At 48.4% G+C, this 20,972-nt stretch overlaps 1 protein-coding gene across 5 annotated transcripts in view; it reads right to left on the bottom strand.

Moving 5' to 3' along the window:
- PIEZO1 (piezo type mechanosensitive ion channel component 1 (Er blood group)) overlaps window positions 1–20,972 on the bottom strand; it is a 204,499-nt gene that overhangs the window by 64,643 nt on the left and 118,884 nt on the right. For 3 of the 5 annotated variants that reach the window (XM_077450380.1, XM_077450398.1, XM_077450390.1), the window contains 5 exons: window positions 17,751–17,848; window positions 3,248–3,508; window positions 2,431–2,542; window positions 2,171–2,349; window positions 35–183 (listed from right to left, as the gene is read on the bottom strand). In XM_077450380.1, coding sequence (XP_077306506.1) covers window positions 35–183; window positions 2,171–2,349; window positions 2,431–2,542; window positions 3,248–3,508; window positions 17,751–17,848 — 799 coding nt within the window. The other 2 variants (XM_077450419.1, XM_077450408.1) reach the window with 2 other exon arrangements.

Here is a 20,972-nt window from a genome sequence, read left to right as displayed (position 1 = left end):
TGGGAAGCGGTCGGTTGACATGGAGGACACTTACTGTTCATCTGTGAGGGACGTCAGGTTTTTCCAGTAGATGGGAAACTCCTCGAACTGGAAGGTGTAAATGGCGATGAGGACCAGCATTGTGTAGGCCACCACCAGCCACCAGAAGAAGTTCAGCAGCTTCCTCCAGAGGGTGTAATACACCTGAAAGGAATGTCCGGAACGTGGGATTAATCCAGGAAGAGAAGAGATCTCCATTACTTTCTCTTTTTAGAAGAGGCCTTCAGGCTTTTATGATGTTCCCTTGGAGCTCCTCCTATAGAGGCGGCTCCTTGGCTCACATCCTGGCATTTCCCCAACGCAGAGCTGCACCACTATGGAAATGGGAACCACAGGTGTGCTCCAGCCCAGCCCCCCATCCCGGAAGTGACAGTTCACCACCTCGTGGCCGCCATGACAACCAAGACACACACATTAGGGGGGGTTTGATGGCTTAAATGCCAAGTTCACCCTTTCTCATGAAATGGCTCATACAGATGAGTGACCCCAATAAATGACTTTTTATTGTTATTTGTAATTGCCATACCCGTAGGCCTGTCCGAGCCACCAAGTGGTTTCTATTCTCCCCTGGACATGCCATATGCTGGCCACTTCTCCCCTATAGAAGTGAGTGGGCATTTTTGCTGAAAAGCTGCGCATGCGCAGTGTGCTCACCCCCTCTACTGCAGCAGCGGCTTTTTATCAATGAATAATGATTCTTCCTGTAGTAGATTTGGAATGAGATCTGGTGACGTCACTACATTGACATAAGGAAGCCCCGCCTCTACCAAGATGGCCGCCTCCATATACAGACACGGTGTAGAACGAGGCACAAGTCAGAACTCAGAATTTTCCCTCCCTTCCTGTCTGATAAAACCATTGTCAGCTGGACAGGAAGTGGAGAGAGATCTCTTTAAAACCTGACAGGAGTTCTAATCCTTCTCTTATGGAATGCTGAAAATTCCCCTCCATGTATAATGTATGGGGGTGTATATTGTATAATGTATGGGGGTGTATATGATATAATGTATGGGGTGTATATTATATAATGTATGGGGGGTGTATATGATTTAATGTATGGGGGGTGTATATGATATAATGTATGGGGGGTGTATATGATATAATGTATGGGGTGTATATGATATAATGTATGGGGGGTGTATATGATATAATGTATGGGGGGTGTATATGATATAATGTATGGGGGGTGTATATGATATAATGTATGGGGGGTGTATATGATATAATGTATGGGGGGTGTATATGATATAATGTATGGGGGGTGTATATGGTGTAATGTATGGGGGGTGTATATGGTGTAATGTATGGGGGGTGTATATGATATAATGTTTTGGGGGTGTATATGATATAATGTATGGGGGGTGTATATGATATAATGTATGGGGGGTGTATATGATATAATGTTTTGGGGGTGTATATGATATAATGTATGGGGGGTGTATATGATATAATGTATGGGGGGTGTATATGATATAATATATGGGGGGTGTATATGATATAATGTTTTGGGGGTGTATATGATATAATGTATGGGGGGTGTATATGGTGTAATGTATGGGGGGTGTATATGGTGTAATGTATGGGGGGTGTATATGATATAATGTTTTGGGGGTGTATATGATATAATGTATGGGGGGTGTATATGATATAATGTATGGGAGGTGTATATGATGTAATGTATGGGGGGTGTATATGGTGTAATGTATGGGGGGTGTATATGATATAATGTATGGGGGGGTGTATATGAAATAATGTATGGGGGGTGTATATGATATAATGTATGGGGGGTGTATATGGTGTAATGTATGGGGGGTGTATATGATATAATGTATGGGGTGTATACAGTTTATCAGAAAAAATTATTAGATCATCTAAATTTAAAAAACAGAAGTCCACACCTCTATTCCTAGGGGCCACGCCTCTATTATTAAGGGCCACGCCTCTATTATTAAGAGCCATGCCTCTATTAAGTCCCCTCCTACTTTTGCATAACAATAACCGGTTTATTATAATGAGGCGTTGTAGGAGGATTATAATGGGGCGTTGTGGGAGGATTATAATGGGGCGTTGTGGGAGGATTATAATGGGGTGTTGTGGGAGGATTATAATGGGGCGTTATCGGAGGACTTACCTGGAAGATGATCAGGCAAAGTAGGAAGAGGAACATATAGACGATTTTATACACCACCAATCTGCCGGCAAAGCTGACCATGATGAACATCCCCCCGCAGACGTAGATCCAGTACTTGGCGTAGAATCCCATCACCTGATCCCCCACACACTTCAGCAGATTCTTCTCCGCTGACTGACCTGCAATGACAGACAATTTCTGCGTCATCCCGACATTCCGATCCGAGGGAATTACCGGCAAACCATCTTCTCTCCACTCACCAGATTCCTGAACCGTCACCTCCACCAATGGTGGGCTCACCCGCCGACGTTTCTGCAGCTGCTCGGTGACAAACTGACGGAGGAGAAGCCAGAATGTCAGAGTGTAGAGGAGCTGCAGGAGGAGAAGAGAAAACCCAGAAATCATGTTTATTGGTGAGAAGAGCGGAGATCTACCAATCAGAGAGACGATATCTCACCCACAAGAAGGCTGAGACCTCTACTAATATATATATATGAATAAATATCTGTACAGACACACAAATATACACATTAGCTGAACAGACAGGAAATTTGAAAAACACACTGAGCTCAGAGGTGACCATAGACGTCCATAGGTGACCAGACGTCCATAGGTGACCAGTGGCGTCCATGGGTGACCAGAGGCGTCCATGGGTGACCAGAGGCCAGGCTGTGTTTATGGTTGGGCGGACTTGCACTGCATTTTTGCACACTGGTCTGGCTATAATTGGCCATTTTTATTTGGTACATTATATATAATATATAGAAGTGTTTAGAGACAGCCAGGCAACTAAGATTTTCAGGTTTCTATGATGGCAGCCTACACATTGCTAATGAAATCATTCCTGTAATCTATATTCTGGATCTAAGGGTTTCCCGCACTTCACAGTCGAGCTCTGAAGAAACCCAGCAGACTATAATCTGTGAATGACCTTTGTTCACCGTATGGCTACAGACTGGTGAACTTCGGCATATTTCTGCTGAGCCGGCATTACGGAGAAAGTTCATTGCCTAACACAGGAAAGACTTAGGCTGCAGTCCCACTATGAGCAATGAGTGGTATGAAATGGGGGGTTACCATAGCGCCGAGGTTCAGGCAGGGGTAGGGGGCACGTTCCAGTCCCAGCTGGGACAACCTCATGAAGCCAAGTCGCGTGGGAAGCTCGTCCTCCAGGTCCATGCTCCAGACGTACTGTAAGCTGCAGAGCGTAACGGCGTAGAGAAGGATGAACGGGGAGCACAGCATGGCGAACTGCCGCCGGTTCCGAACCATCCAGATCAGGCAAGCCCAGAGAAGCAGAACAAAGGTCAGCCAGCTGTGGTAGGTGATGCTCCAAACCTGCCGGGTGACAATCAGCAATCAGCACATTTCTAACATTTCACTTAAAGGTCCAAAACAACTGAAATGAAAGGACAGGGCGGCTTGGAGATCAATCTTCTGTACATTTCTAAAACACCAATTGGTTATTGCAGAGACCCCCGACCTTGTCCCATACGGGGGGGCCGGGGTCATACCACCCCCACCAGATCCGATATACTGTGACAATAAATGGTTATAGGAAATACGGTGTAACATAATGTATTGTAACAACCACCATTTTATTCTCTAGGGCAGTGATGGGGAACCTCGGCACCCCAGATGTTTTGGAACTACATTTCCCATGATGCTCATCTACAGTGCAGAGTGCATGAGCATCATGGGAAATGTAGTTCCAAAAAATCTGGGGTGCCAAGGTTCGCCATCACTGCTCTAGGGTGACAGAACCCCAAACATTATATTTATATATTTTTTCAAAGTAATTTTCTACAAAAAATACAGATTTTATCTGTATTTGTAAACAACAAGTCTGAAAAATAGGCCCGGTCCTTAAGTAGTTAATGTCAGAGAAGACGATGTATTGAACCATACAAAGGACCGCGGTCACGGGACTTTGCGTGAGGAGTGTCACTTCAAAATGATAATTCAGAATATATAGAGAAAATTCGAAAATGTATTACAATCAAAATGGAATATTCCAAAATCTCAGAATGCAAAAGTACAAAATGCAATTTTTGAGTAATAAAGCCATTAAAACCAGCACATAAAAATTCATAATAAGTGAGGCCAATTCATATTATACAGGATGTGATGATACATGGAAAATACATGATGGATAGAAGTAAGAACCAGTCAAGTACAATGTCTGAACTCGAGCCAAGGCAGGAAAACTCATCCAAGACCGGGGGGACCAGCCAAGACCGGGGGGGCCAGCCAAGACCGGGGGGACCAGCCAAGACCGGGGGGACCAGCCAAGACCGGGGGGACCAGCCAAGACCTGGGGACCAGCCAATACCAGGGGACCACCCTACACCAGGTGACCAGCCAAGAACAGGGGGACCAGCCAATACCTGAGGACCAGCCAAGAACAGGGGACCAGCCAAGAACAGGGGACCAGCCAAGAACAGGGGACCAGCCAAGAACAGGGGACCAGCCAAGAACAGGGGACCAGCCAAGAACAGGGGACCAGCCAAGAACAGGGGACCAGCCAAGAACAAGGGACCAGCCAAGAACAAGGGACCAGCCAAGAACAAGGGACCAGCCAAGAACAAGGGACCAGCCAAGAACAGGCATCCAAAGTGTAGTCCATAGGAAGGTGAGACAAGGGGACACATCTGACCCACACTGTGTGTAATTCCATAAAGTGAGCTGTAATTGCAGAGCCTCTCTGGTGGAAGGAGTTGGTGTAATGACCAGATTGGACTTTTATTTCCGAGTCCCAGGGCGGGTCCCCACCAGCGTGTTTAATGTCGGAGAAGACAATGTATATTGCACTCTCATTAACTACAATATTTCATCAATAAATGTGCGGCACACTCCCTGCGGCTCCATGTCTGCCCAGGTATACCAAGGTATGCCAAGGTTTGGTGACATCAGCTATACAGACTGTTCTACAATCATGGAACTACACCCCATGGAAATGGTTGACTGTCAGCATTATGGAACCAACAAACATCAGATTGTACCCAAATACTGTATAAAGGTGAAAAATGTGAAGATGGGGATCCCCTCCCAGAGCAAGGTGTCCGCATGCCAACCGCCCAAAAATTTACGGGCAGCCCATAAGTTTCAATACGTTTTTGAGCTGCACATAATGGACGGTGGATGGCAGTGAAAAATATGGCTGCTGGCTGACATTGGAACTGCGCATGCACACTTTTAAAGCCTACTGAGCTCGTACATGCTCGCCCACTTTTGGCCAAACAGGCGCATGTGTGGCGAGTTAAGGATGTAATGGCACCATTTTTGAACAGACAGCAGTTGGTACTCGGCTACCTCGGAGTAAGCAGCATATCAGGGGACATGCCTCCCGACCCAGAGATCCTGTATCCTGTCCGCAGCCTCCAACCACCTCCTGTATAGTGTCCATAGCCTCCAACCACCTCCTGTATAGTGTCCATAGCCTCCAACCCCCTCCTGTATAGTGTCCATAGCCTCCAACCCCCTCCTGTATAGTGTCCATAGCCTCCAACCACCTCCTGTATAGTGTGCATAGCCTCCAACCACCTCCTGTATAGTGTCCGCAGCCTCCAACTCCCTCCTGTATAGTGTCCATAGCCTCCAACTCCATCCTGTATAGTGTCCATAGCCTCCAACCACCTCCTGTATAGTGTCCATAGCCTCCAACCACCTCCTGTATAGTGTCCGCAGCCTCCAACCACCTCCTGTATAGTATCCATAGCCTCCAACCACCTCCTGTATAGTGTCCATAGCCTCCAACCACCTCCTGTATCGTTTCCACACCCTGCAGCCTCCAACCATCTCCTGTATCGTTTCCACACCCTGCAGCCTCCAACCACCTCCTGTATCGTTTCCACACCCTGCAGCCTCCAACCACCTCCTGTATCGTGTCTACACCCTGCAGCCTCCAACCACCTCCTGTACCATGTCCGCAGCCTCCAACCCCCTCCTGTATAGTGTCCATAGCCTCCAACCACCTCCTGTATAGTGTCCATAGCCTCCAACCACCTCCTTTATCTTGTCCACACCCTGCAGCCTCCTGCAGGGCTGAGGAAGAGAAAAGGGCAGAGGAAGGGGGAAGGGCAGAGGAAGGGGGAAGGGCCGAGGAAGGGGGAAGGGCCGAGGAAGGGGGAAGGGCCGAGGAAGGGGGAAGGGCCGAGGAAGAAAGAAGGGATGAGGAAGAGGGAAGGGCTGAGGAAGAGGGAAGGGCTGAGGAAGAGGGAAGGGATGACGAGGGAAGGGATGAGGAAGAGGGAAGGGATGACGAGGGAAGGGATGAGGAAGAGGGAAGGGATGAGGAAGAGGGAAGGGATGAGGAAGAGGGAAGGGATGAGGAAGAGGGAATGTATGAGGAAGAGGGAATGTATGAGGAAGAGGGAAGGGATGATGAGGGAAGGGATGATGAGGGAAGGGATGAGGAAGAGGGACGGGATAAGGAAGAGGGAAGGGATGAGGAAGAGGGAAGGGATGAGGAAGAGGGAAGGGATGAGGAAGAGGAAATGTATGAGGAAGAGGGAAGGGATGAGGAAGAGGGAAGGGATGAGGAAGAGGGAATGTATGAGGAAGAGGGAATGTATGAGGAAGAGGGAAGGGATGAGGAAGAGGGAAGGGATGAGGAAGAGGGAAGGGATGAGGAAGAGGGAAGGGAGAGTTATGGGTCGCTCTAGTCAAAGCCCTGACTTGGATCCCATTGAATTGGCAATTCATGTATGGAAATCCACCACATCATCCTTCACATTAAGGAGTATTGCATGGAGAAAGGGTCAAGAATAGAATTGAGCTAATGTCAGAGACTGGAGGGCAATTATACAAAATGCCTACAGTCATCATTTCTTCTCCGGGGGCAATACCACCTTCTGATGCCAAGGGGGCGTCCTTCCTTTTCTTTGCAGTATGCCTCTTGATATTTTTGGTGAATAAAGGACACAGTTTCTTGTGTTCTCATGCAGGTCGTCACCTTTATCTGTAGGCACTGCTTGAATAAATATCCAACGTTTGCCTTTTCAGATATGTTGGAACAAAGTCAACAATTCCCGCGGGTGGATTTCATTTTCCACATGACTGGAAGTCAAACTTTCTATATTTAAATATTATTTATCTTTACCTGAATAAATTATTGCTACCAATTTAAAATGCTGATTGTGTTTTATTGTATGAATTAGGTTTATGACGTTTGATTTGTGGATCGGTTGGGGGGTGGGGGAGGGGTTGCGTAGTCACATGCATGGCTCTGTATATAACGGCGGTCCGGTCCTAGAAGCAAAGAAAGATCAGTCTAGCTCCATCCTCTATCATAGAAGAATAGGAAAACCCTTGGGGGGCTTTAGCTGTGGGTTGGAAGTGACGGCACGTGAAATCATACTGAACCCCCGACATGATATTCTCTACTCTGACACTTGGGGGAGCCGTTGTCCCACAGTCATAAGTTAGGAGACGTCTCTCATCCATTGGAGGGGAGGACAGAGCCGGGCTTGTGTGAAGTTCAGTCTGCTGCATGCGCACACCTCCTCCTACACCACCTACATTCCACAGGACTGTCAAGTGATGTCATGGCCAGCCCGCCCTCTGATTGGTCGGCTGTATGGAGAAGATGTTTGTCTTTATACTTTAGAAATCTTCACATTCAGGAAAAGGGGGGTTCGGAGAAGAAGTTGTAGGCATGCAATGCTGCCACCCCCCCCCATTGCCTCTGGTTCTCCGGGGACAATGCCAAAATGTACACAAACAAGCCGGTCTATAGGTCTACCAGCTGCTGTGCAATGAATGGAGGGTGGGGGAGGGGGGGGGGCACAATTCTGTGACGTTCCTACAAATTGTCCCTGGGGTGCGGAGTGTTCAAGAAACAATATATTTATAGAGCTATTCTGGTAATCAACGTTTTATATTCCATCCGGGCTTTATAAACGCAGCTAAGTGGCCAATTAACTTTAAAAATGAAAAAAAAACAGGACGCAGAGCCCTCGGAGCGTTTTCTATGTCACCGGCTTTAAAAATGATTGTGATGATATTTCAGCTCCGGCGGGCTAATAATAGAACCCAAGATTTTCTGTACACCCCTGAGGAAGCCGGAAAAGAACTATCCTCGAAATGCGTTGAGCATCAACTTTTGGAGAAGTTGTATGCATGACACGCGATTGTCGTGTCCTCCCATTATGGGGCGATCTGCGGGGGAACCCCAACATGTCAATCAGGAATGCATGCTCCGTACCCGCCGGTATTGTTTTAAAAAATAAAATAAAAATGTATTTAACATAATATAAGCCCGACACGTGTCATGTGACACCACGAAACACAAACCAGTCGTGCGATCGGCACAAGCGGCCAGCTTGGCCCAACAGATAATGAATGTCAGGGGAGGAGCCAACAACCGACTCCCACAATTCGGATCTTCCCAAAATAATATCATTTGTATCCGACTACGTTATCCACATATATGTAATCACCCTCAATATACAACGAGCCCCATCACATGGTAAGAACACGCTACACGCAGGAACATCGTCCACAAGGAGACCCATCACATGGTAAGAACACGCTACACGCAGGAACATTGTCCACAACAAGGAGCCCCATCACATGGTAATAACACGCAGGAACATCATCCACAAGGAGCCCCATCACATGGTAAGAACACGCTACACGCAGGAACATCGTCCACAACAAGGAGCCCCATCACATGGTAAGAACACGCTACACGCAGGAACATCGTCCACAAGGAGCCCCATCACATGGTAAGAACACGCTACATGCAGGAACATCGTCCACAAGGAGCCCCATCACATGGTAAGAACACGCTACATGCGGGAACATCGTCCACAAGGAGACCCATCACATGGTAAGAACACGCTACACGCAGGAACATCATCCACAACAAGGAGCCCCATCACATGGTAAGAACATGCTACACGCAGGAACATTGTCCACAACAAGGAGCCCCATCACATGGTAATAACACGCAGGAACATCATCCACAACAAGGAGCCCCATCACATGGTAAAAACACGCTACACGCAGGAACATCGTCCACAAGGAGCCCCATCACATGGTAAGAACACGCTACACGCAGGAACATCGTCCACAAGGAGACCCATCACATGGTAAGAACACGCTACATGCAGGAACATCATCCACAACAAGGAGCCCCATCACATGGTAAGAACACGCTACACGCAGGAACATCGTCCACAACAAGGAGCCCCATCACATGGTAATAACACGCAGGAATATCATCCACAACAAGGAGCCCCATCACATGGTAAGAACATGCTACACGCAGGAACATCGTCCACAACAAGGTGACACATCACATGGTAAGAACACGCTACACGCAGGAACATCCTCCATGAGGAGCCCCATCACATGGTAAGAACATGCTACACGCAGGAACATTGTCCACAACAAGGAGACCCATCACATGGTAAGAACACGCTACACGCAGGAACATCGTCCACAAGGAGCCCCATCACATGTTAAGAACACGCTACATGCAGGAACATCGTCCACAACAAGGAGGACGCAGGGCTGGGCGAACGGAGGTCTGGGAGGACACGGCTCTGGGAGGGCGCAGGTCTGGGAGGGCGCAGGTCCGGGAATCCGGGAGGAAGCGGCTCTGGGAAGACGCAGGTCTGGGAGGGCGCAGGTCTGGGAATCCGGGAGGACGCGGCTCTGGGAAGACGCAGGTCTGGGAGGGCGCAGGTCTGGGAGGATGCAGGTCTGGGAATCCGGGAGGACGCGGCTCTGGGAGGGGGCGGGTCCGGGAGGGCAAGGGTCCGGGAGGGCACGGGTCCGGGAGGACGCAGGTCCGGGAGGGCACGGGTTCGGGAGGACGCAGGTCTGGGAGGGCGCAGGTCTGGGAGGATGCAGGTCTGGGAATCCGGGAGGGCGCGGGTCCGGGAGGGCGCGGGTCCGGGAGGGCGCGGGTCCGGGAGGGCGCGGGTCCGGGAGGGCGCGGGTCCGGGAGGACGCGGGTCCGGGGGGACGCGGGTCCGGGGGGACGCAGGTCCGGGGGGACGCAGGTCCGAGAGGACGCAGGTCTGGGAGTCCGGGAGGACGCAGGTCTGGGAGGACGCAGGTCTGGGAGGACGCAGGTCTGGGAGGACGCAGGTCTGGGAGTCCGGGAGGACGCAGGTCTGGGAGGACGCAGGTCTGGGAGTCCGGGAGGACGCAGGTCTGGGAAATGTTGGCGGGGAGTTAAACTCTTGTAATGTTAACATTTGTCACTTAGAAGCGAAGTGCAGATCCCGTGTGAAGAGAAGATGACGGCGGAGAATACACAATCAGACTTGTAGACTTGTGAGGGATAAACATTTACATAAACGCACTTTGTCAGCTCAGGACTGGCGGAATCACCCGGAACATTCCCCGGATCTTCTCCTATAATACAGATTACAGGGCCAATAAGATAATATGGTGCCGCACAACGCATGACAGAAGTAAATATTAATGTTGCGCTCCCCTTATCTTGATGTCAGTAAGGAGTGCGGGGAGCCGCAGCATTTTCACATATTGGGATATACAAGTATTAGATTACAAGGCCAACATCACAACACAAAGATTGGATCCCGGTGAATGTACACCGGTGAATAAAATACAATTATTCCGGATATCTCTGCATCCAAGTTTTCTTTAAAGGGTAACTCCACTTTCATGAGATCTTCGGCAATTTTGTTTGTGGAGGTCGGTTCTTCTTTTCATGTGGTTTTGCTCATCTGCTCTATTGTAAAAAGCCTGCTGCTCACAGAGCTCAATAGCTCAAGCTGCCATTTACACCCAGAAAAGTGCATGAAATGGACCCCTCCCCCTCACCCCTTTATTTTAGACGGGTCTGTATGAAGATTCAACCCGAGACACTGAGGAAGATTTACTAAAGGCAGAGAAGCGCTTCCCTCATCTTACTGAATGAAACAAAACTCTTCTGAATTCCATCATCCAATCAAACGACAGTACGCCTTCCGGATTTTCCTTGCACCCGATTGGGTCCTTGTCACAAAGTGAATCTTCACCACATTCCGGCTGATTTAAGTGAACCCCAATATGAGAGGTAAGGACAAAGATGGCGGCTCGGCCGTCCTCAAAAAGATGGAGAAGGTTTTCAGCGAATACAATAAATGGCGATCTTCTCAGGAATGCGCCTTCCTGCGAGCGGGGGGGGGGGCGTGTCTCAGGTCTATGGGGACCAAAATACAAAAACACAAGAAGAACTGAAGAAATATTAATCGGTATTTGAGACGTCAAAAGTTAAATGTTGACCTAAATCTGCCGAGAAGAAAGACTAAAATGTAACATTTTCCTGAAAACTGCTGCTCGGCGCTCCCTTCAGTGCTGCTCACACGCTGACGGCTTATGAAGGTTTACCATGTGATCTCCGCCGGGGTGGGATCAGAGCCCAGTCTTAGAAATCACATGACCGACTATCTAGACCTTCATTGGATGGAGTCTGGGGGGCGGCATTGTACTCTTTATATATATTCTATGCCAAGCTCATCATTGGCCTCCAGCACAGTATGAAGGTCCTTCTGCTGGTGGAGGAGAGGAGCTTCCATCAGATGCTCTTCTATAGAGGGCAGATCATGGAGCTTTTGGGGTTTCTTCAGCTTCTGCCCACAATTTGCTTTACATTTTCTGATACCCATAAATTCAATCTGTGCCAACTCAACCCTGAAGAAGCCGGACCCTTCAACATTACCCACCCCGTCTCCGTACATAGATCTCTGGATATCTACATTATCAATGTCAGGGATAGAAAAGAGATTCAAGAGCTCCTTTCCGGATCCGAGAAAAAAAAAAACCAACCAATTGGGTCACCTCCTAAATCTTGGAACCTCTCATTTTCGGCACGCACCCATCTGCCCACTGCTGTGGTCGTTTTTTCTCATAAGATGATACAAGAAAAGAGTATCTACTGTACAAGAGGGACTTTGCCCTAAATTTAGTGCTGCAATTCCATAGTCAGCCTGAGCTCTCCTCTCCTCAGATCTTCCCTAAGCTCAGTTATTGATTACTTCTGCCTGCTGTTAGGGAGTGTTCTCCTCGGAGTCCATAGAGCACAGCACTCTTCTCCTCGGAGTCCATAGAGAACAGCACTCTTCTCCTCGGAGTCCATAGAGCACAGCACTCTTCTCCTCGGAGTCCATAGAGCACAGCACTCTCCACCTCGGACTCCATAGAGCACAGCACTCTTCTCCTCGGACTCCATAGAGCACAGCACTCTTCTCCTCGGACTCCATAGAGCACAGCACTCTTCTCCTCGGACTCCATAGAGCACAGCACTCTTCTCCTCGGACTCCATAGAGCACAGCACTCTTCTCCTCGGACTCCATAGAGCACAGCACTCTTCTCCTCGGACTCCATAGAGCACAGCACTCTTCTCCTCGGACTCCATAGACAACAGTACTTTTCTCCTCTGGGTCCATAGAGAACAGCACTCTTCTCTTCAGAGTCCATAGAGAACAGTACTCTTCTCCTCGAAGTCCATAGAGAACAGTACTCTTCTCCTCGAAGTCCATAAAGAACAGCACTCTTCTCCTTCGGGGGACATAGTGCACAGCACTCTTCTCCTCGGGGGACATAGTGCACAGCACTCTTCTCCTCGGGGGACATAGTGCACAGCACTCTTCTCCTCGGGGGACATAGTGCACAGCACTCTTCTCCTCGGGGGACATAGTGCACAGCACTCTTCTCCTCGGGGGACATAGTGCACAGCACTCTTCCCCTCGGGGGACATAGTGCACAGCACTCTTCCCCTCGGGGTCCATAGAGAACAGCACTCTTCTCCTCGGAGTCCATAGAGAACAGCACTCTTCTCCTCGGAGTCCATAGAGAACAGCACTCTTCTCCTCGGACTCCATAGAGCACAGCACTCTTCTCCTCGGACTCCATAGAGCACAGCACTCTTCTCCTCGGACTCCATAGAGCACAGCACTCTTCTCCTCGGACTCCATAGAGCACAGCACTCTTCTCCTCGGACTCCATAGAGCACAGCACTCTTCTCCTCGGACTCCATAGAGCACAGCACTCTTCTCCTCGGACTCCATAGACAACAGTACTTTTCTGCTCAGGGTCCATAGTGCACAGCACTCTTCTCCTTGGAGTCCATAGAGAACAGCACTCTTCTCCTTGGAGTCCATAGAGAACAGCACTCTTCTCCTTGGAGTCCATAGAGAACAGCACTCTTCTCCTTGGAGTCCATAGAGAACAGCACTCTTCTCCTCGGGGACATAGTGCACAGCACTCTTCTCCTCGGGGGACATAGTGCACAGCACTCTTCTCCTCACAGTTCATAGTTTTCTTGTTTCCAGGTGTCTACAAAGATCAGCTCTTCATCAAAGCTGCCAAACACATCACTGTGGAAGTAAATGGTCGTTCCTTCCCAACAATGACATTAGAATTTCCATGACATAACCTGAGTGCTCTTCCAGCTCTCTTTGGACTTAGTCTGGAAATTTGGCCTCATTACCCGACACATACCACGAAGTGCAATGCTGTGGAGGAGACATTGTCATCATGTAGCCCTTCCCCCGCAGATTTATAAGGAAAATCGAATTAGACGATTTCCTTCCTTCATTTCTTTTGGCTTAATAAAAGGATTAAAGTGGAAGTCCAGCCAGAAAGTTCTTCTTTTTACTTTTGGGATACAGATCAGAGGCTCTGTCAGGTTTTTATTGCTATCCAGCAATGTCCACAAGTGCCTCGGCCATCCAGGACTCTCCCTTCTGATTGGCTGAGACAAAGCAGTGGTGTCATTGGCTCTTGCTGCTGTCAAAGTCAGTCAGTCAATGAGATGAGAAAGGGGCGGGGCTGGGGCTTCGTGTCTGAATGGACACAGGGAGCTGTGACACCGGTGTCCCCATAGCAAGCTGCCCGCTGTGGGAGGAGCCAGGAGCTCCAGCAGGGGACCCGAGAAGAGGAGGACTGGGGCTGCTCTGTGCAAAACCATATGTTTCATCCAGTATTTGTAAGCCGGGTACAATGCGGAAGGTTCATCCGGTACCTGTAAGCCGGGTACAGTGCGAAGGGTTCATCCGGTATTTGTAAGCCGGGTACAATGCGGAGGGTTCATCCGGTATTTGTAAGCCGGGTACAGTGCGGAGGGATCATCTGGTATTTGTAAGCCGGGTACAGTGCGGAGGGTTCATCCGGTATTTGTAAGCCGGGTACAGTGCGGAGGGATCATCTGGTATTTGTAAGCCGGGTACAGTGCGGAGGGTTCATCCGGTATTTGTAAGCCGGGTACAGTGCGGAGGGTTCATCCGGTATTTGTAAGCCGGGTACAGTGCGGAGGGTTCATCCGGTATTTGTAAGCCGGGTACAATGCGGAGGGATCATCCGGTACCTGTAAGCCGGGTACAATGCGGAAGGTTCATCCGGTACCTGTAAGCCGGGTACAATGCGGAGGGTTCATCCGGTACCTGTAAGCCGGGTACAATGCGGAAGGTTCATCCGGTACCTGTAAGCCGGGTACAGTGCGGAGGGTTCATCCGGTATTTGTAAGCCGGGTACAGTGCGGAGGGATCATCTGGTATTTGTAAGCCGGGTACAATGCGGAGGGTTCATCCGGTATGTGTAAGCCGGGTACAGTGCGGAGGGTTCATCCGGTATTTGTAAGCCGGGTACAGTGCGGAGGGTTCATCCGGTACCTGTAAGCCGGGTACAGTGCGGACGGTTCATCCAGTATTTGTAAGGAGGGTACAGTGCAGAGGGTTCATCCGGTACCTGTAAGCCGGGTACAGTGCGGAGGGATCATCCGGTACCTGTAAGCTGGGTACAGTGCGGAGGGTTCATCCGGTATTTGTAAGCCGGGTACAGTGCAGAGGGTTCATCCGGTACCTGTAAGCCGGATACAGTGCGGAGGGTTCATCCGGTATCTGTAAGCCGGGTACAGTGCGGAGGGTTCATCCGGTATTTGTAAGCCGGGTACAATGCGGAGGGATCATCCGGTACCTGTAAGCCGGGTACAATGCGGAAGGTTCATCCGGTACCTGTAAGCCGGGTACAATGCGGAGGGTTCATCCGGTACCTGTAAGCCGGGTACAATGCGGAAGGTTCATCCGGTACCTGTAAGCCGGGTACAGTGCGGAGGGTTCATCCGGTATTTGTAAGCCGGGTACAGTGCGGAGGGATCATCTGGTATTTGTAAGCCGGGTACAATGCGGAGGGTTCATCCGGTATGTGTAAGCCGGGTACAGTGCGGAGGGTTCATCCGGTATTTGTAAGCCGGGTACAGTGCGGAGGGTTCATCCGGTACCTGTAAGCCGGGTACAGTGCGGACGGTTCATCCAGTATTTGTAAGGAGGGTACAGTGCAGAGGGTTCATCCGGTACCTGTAAGCCGGGTACAGTGCGGAGGGATCATCCGGTACCTGTAAGCTGGGTACAGTGCGGAGGGTTCATCCGGTATTTGTAAGCCGGGTACAGTGCAGAGGGTTCATCCGGTACCTGTAAGCCGGATACAGTGCGGAGGGTTCATCCGGTATCTGTAAGCCGGGTACAGTGCGGACGGTTCATCCGGTATTTGTAAGCCGGGTACAATGCGGAGGGTTCATCCGGTACCTGTAAGCCGGGTACAGTGCGGACGGTTCATCCGGTATTTGTAAGCCGGGTACAATGTGGAGGGTTCATCCGGTACCTGTAAGCCGGGTACAGTGCGGAGGGTTCATCCGGTACCTGTAAGCCGGGTACAGTGCGGACGGTTCATCCGGTATTTGTAAGGAGGGTACAATGCGAAGGGTTCATCCGGTATCTGTAAGCCGGGTACAGTGCGGAGGGTTCATCCAGTATTTGTAAGCCGGGTACAGTGCGGAGGGTTCATCCGGTATGTGTAAGCCGGGTACAGTGCGGAGGGTTCATCCGGTATTTGTAAGCCGGGTAATAATTATTGATTCATCAGGATGAATACAAAAAAGTCGAGGAGAATCCGTCATATACAATATAACATTGTAATGTAAAATGGTACAAAAAGTGATTAATTAAAAAAAATAAAATAAAAAAAGTAAAGTACACGAATACAGAGTAAAATAATCTCCAGCCACAACCCACAAATTATCATCAGACTTTAGACGACCGGACTGGTGGGGGTCGCTCACTCATCATATAACTCTTTATCTGTAATCATTGATGACTGATTGACATTTGGAGATTAGTTCTGTGACTTTTATTTTCTTAAATTATTTCATCATCTTATTAAAGTGGTATGAATAATAAAAAAAAACCCTATTGGTATTGCAGCTTACCAATCATTAGATGTGATGGCTGCATTTGTTTTATTTTTTTTTAGGCTTTTTTCCCCTTTTATTTTCACAGGGTGATCCAGACAGTAAATCTGTTGTTTTTCAAAAGAACAAGCAGTCCCACAAATACATCAGTTAGAGGGATGAGACACACCATTTACCACTGGCAGGGGTGCTTACAATAATCAGCTTTTATTTATGGATGTAAAACCTTTATCCCAAAAGTAAAAATCAACATAAAAGGTCGGAGTTCAGCTTTAATTTGTTGGTCAACTCCATCAAAGCCTGCTCCTGCATCTAACACCCCCCCAGATAATGCAGCTACCCAAGGGTGCCTCTGCCGCTCCTCCACCAAGAGTGGAGACACCCTATGATAGGAAGTGTTACTGGCAGGATCTCCAGGTGAAGACAGAAGAAAAAAAAACTAAAAAATTAGAACTAATGCAGCCGTTACACCTAAGAGCAGTTAGGCCCTTTTCACACTGAGGGCGCTTTGCAGGCGCTACAGCACTAAAAATAGAGCCTGCAAAGCGCCCTGAAAGAGCTGCTGCTGTCTCTCCAGTGTGAGCCCCGAGAGCTTTCAGACTGGAGCAGTGCGCTTGCAGGATGTTCAAAAACGTCCTGCAAGCCGCATCTTTGGAGAGCTGTAGGAGTCGTGTATTTAACGCTCTTAAAGCGCCCTTCCCATAGAAAACAATGGGGCAGCGCTGCAAACCCGCCTGCAATGCACCGCTTTACGGGCGGTTTTAACCCCTTTCCGGCCACTAGAATAACGGTAAAGCGCCTTCAAATATAGCGGCGCTTTACCGCCAGCACCCGCAACGCCTCAGTGTGAAGGTAGCCTTAATCTGCAAAATCTGACATTTTATGGGTCATGAGCACACAGATAGGACTTACCATCATGGCGATGAGCGCACAGACAGGACTTACCATCATGGCGATGAGCGCACAGACAGGACTTACCATCATGGCGATGAGCGCACAGGTAGGACTTACCATCATGGCGATGAGCGCACAGGTAGGACTTACCATCATGGCGATGAGCGCACAGGTAGGACTTACCATCATGGCGATGAGCGCACAGGTAGGACTTACCATCATGGCGATGAGCGCACAGGTAGGACTTACCATCATGGCGATGAGCGCACAGGTAGGACTTACCATCATGGCGATGAGCGCACAGATAGGACTTACCATCATGGCGATGAGGGCACAGACAGGACTTACCATCATGGCGATGAGGGCACAGACAGGACTTACCATCATGGCGATGAGCGCACAGATAGGACTTACCATCATGGCGATGAGGGCACAGACAGGACTTACCATCATGGCGATGAGCGCACAGGTTGGACTTACCATCATGGCGATGAGGGCACAGATGTAGCTCTGGTTGAGGATGACGTTGGCCAGCAGGTGGAGTGGCGATTGCTCTTTTGATGTTTTGGGTTTTTCATCTGTTCAAAGAAAACACCATTAATGGGATTCTCGCAGAGTTTATAACGAATACAGAATGAATACCAGGAACAAGAGCTGCACCATTCTGGATGAAATCACAATTCTTTTGCTTCGAATAAAGATCACGATTCTCACGGTGTAACATCTTTCACATTATACAAAAAATTGTGCTCATTTTACTGTTTTTTTTTATTAATTGAAGTACATTTTTTCCCAAAAAATGTGTTTGAAAGACTGCTGGGCAAATATATATATATATATTTGGAGGTTCCAAGTAATTTTCTAGCAAAAAAAAAAATTATTTTAACTTTGAAAGAAACAAGTGTCAGAAAAAGGTTTAGTCTTTAAGTGGTCTAATTTCCCTCATTTACAGACCGAAGTTCATCCCTTTGGTCTAAGAAGGAAAGGTTACAATGAATGTTTCCAGTCATCTATCAGCCCAGACAATATTGTGATAAACTTGGCAGGCTGGCCGTTTTTTTTGTTTTTTTTCTTTCAACAGCTGAGTGAGGAGCAGAGAACTCTCTGCACTTGTCACATGCATCGTGAAATTCTGCGTAGAGATCATGGGGGGGGGGGGGGGGGGTCAATCGAGATCACAATTTTTTTAACAATAAATCGTGCAACTCTACCAAGGACACGAATATCATTACTAAAGATGATCTCGGGCGTCCTCTATCTCTATCCAAACTTATAAAAAACCGGGTGCCTGACACCTCCATGCCCAAAAGTAGTAAATGTATTCAAGAAACGCGCAAGTCATCGGCTTGATATGCCAAACATTATGTGTACTTTATACATTTATGTGTCCATTCCTTGTACAATAAACTATTTTATGACTTTTGTATTATTTTGTTTCATTTAAAGTCCCATGGGACACTTTTAAAAGTCCAATCAGCTGCAGGCAGGTCACTGTGTTGGTCCATCACATAAAATCCCAATAAAACACATTTATGTTTCTGGGTGTAACGTGACAAGATGTGGGGAATTTCAAGGGGGTATGAATACTTTTTCAAGGCAGTGTAAGTGACATTGTATAATAAATGAATCAGAAGACGGAATTCTTCTGGTAAATGGGCCATAAAAAGGGACTTTCCACAATTTGTTTTACTTCTGAATTTGTCATTTTTCAGTTTCGCTTTTCAGGTCCCGTGAGTGTCGGTGACGTCATTGTGCATTTCCCTGCCACGTTACAGCCGATCTTCATAACCTTCCATCACAATGTACAGCCGGCCAGAGAGCGCTCATCGCTCATACGTCTAGAAATGAGTGGAGCCGATGAGGGGAAATCATGAAGATGAAGAGTTTCCATCCTATCGGGGGGGGGGGGGGGGGGGTGCAGCTCTGCAGAGTAACCAATCAGCTTCCAGGGTTTATAGTCAAAGATTAATTGAAGAAGCTGAAGTTAGCGAAGTAGCACCCCGCTCCAAGCAGTCACCCTTATGTCCCACCCCCACCGCACGGGCAGGGGGTCCTCGACCCCCCACCAAGCAGGAAGTCTGATGTGAAGAAATGTCTGGATGGCCACACTCCAATAAAAATCAACCTTATTTGAATCCAAAAAATGACATTCCGTACAGCAAGCAAGGGAAAAAGATACAGCAATACAGCTAACGCATTTCACACTATTCTTGGTGCTTAATCATAGCTATGATTAAGATTATCTGACGCATTTTTATGCATTTTTTTTTGTTTGTAATAGAAAAGGCTCCATAACAAACTGAATAGCCGGTTGTTGAGGAGTGGGCGGGTACTGCGTCCTTAACAACCGATGACTCTGGTGTTGATTTTAAGGGGAACCCCACACCAAAAAAAAAAAATGGGACACCCCCCAAATCCATACCAGACTCTTAACTGAGCATGCCACCTGGCAGGTCACATGCTCTACTTTTCTCTGCCCCCCCCCCCCCCAATGCACCTTGTCCCCATGTTGATGAGGACAAGGCTTTGACCTGGAGCATGAAAAACCCTACCCCCCCCCCTTCCTCCAGTATACTACTCTTGGCCCAGCACTGTCAATGGGGGGAGGGGATAGTGAGGATTACACATGTATTCCTCTCTTTACCGCTAATGCCGAAACAGGGCAGGGAAGGAGCAACGGTGGGGCCTTTGGTGGTAAGAGAATCAACGTGAACCTGACACTTTGTTCTGTATAGGAATCCCCTCCCCCCTGGCCTATCAATATCAATAAAATGGGACCCCGTCAGTATACGGAGCAGATTGAAGAAAGAGCAGCCTGGAAAAAGGCAGAAGGTGAATACTTACCTTTCTGGAAGCCCGTGTCCTAAAACTCGGCCCATTGCTCACCTCTAGCCACTGCAAATATTCAACTCATAACTTCTGAAAAATGTTACTGCAGGAGTCAGCGGGAGGACCAAAGCGCATGGTGGGGGGGAAAAGGCATTGGACACACCCAGAAGAGTCTGATCCCTGCAGTGTCTGGAGATGTCTGCCTATGGAGAATGTAGCTACTTTATCTATGATCACAACCTCATCAATGCAGGTCCATGGCTTACACAATATCCAATGTAGTTATATATATATATATATATACACACACACACACACACACACATAGAAGAAACCTGAAATGTGCAATATGTATGGCTGTTCTGCTTCCTAATGCATTGTGATCCACAGATTCCTGGAGGTTCCCATCATAGAACTCTCCTTCAGAAAATGCCAGCTGCCTGGCTGTCCGTAAGCCAAGAAATGTAAAGGAGACTTTCTGGATCTTCATGCGTGTTCTATGTCAGGATTTTCGGGGCTCAGCGGTGGCAGCTCACACATTTCTCTTCATAGAAGGAACCGACCGATTTCAGGAAGGAAGTGGAATATTTTGCCCATTTCTCTTTTCATCATAAGAAGACATTTGTCTTTAATTTTCAGCATCCTCCCCCCCCCCCCCCCGGAGGAATGCACACTGAGGTGGCCCTACAGATATTCATAGGCACAGGTGTACTCCCGAGTCTGGATGCCAAATGTAGAGAATAGGCTCAGCGTCAGACAGATAAAAGAAGGGCAAACAAGGTTTCCATTTGCGGTTTATATTCTCTTTGAACTTCAATTTCAGATCCTCTTCTTGGAACACAACAGACCTGCTGAGCCAGTTGCACCCGGTCC

Source organism: Lithobates pipiens, unplaced genomic scaffold (assembly GCF_037356315.1).
Source record: "Lithobates pipiens isolate NorthernLeopardFrog02 unplaced genomic scaffold, aLitPip1_a1.2 Scaffold_10, whole genome shotgun sequence".
Taxonomy (NCBI): Eukaryota; Metazoa; Chordata; class Amphibia; order Anura; family Ranidae; genus Lithobates; species Lithobates pipiens.
Note: the sequence above shows the minus strand (reverse complement) of the source record. Positions and strands in the feature narration are given on the sequence as shown.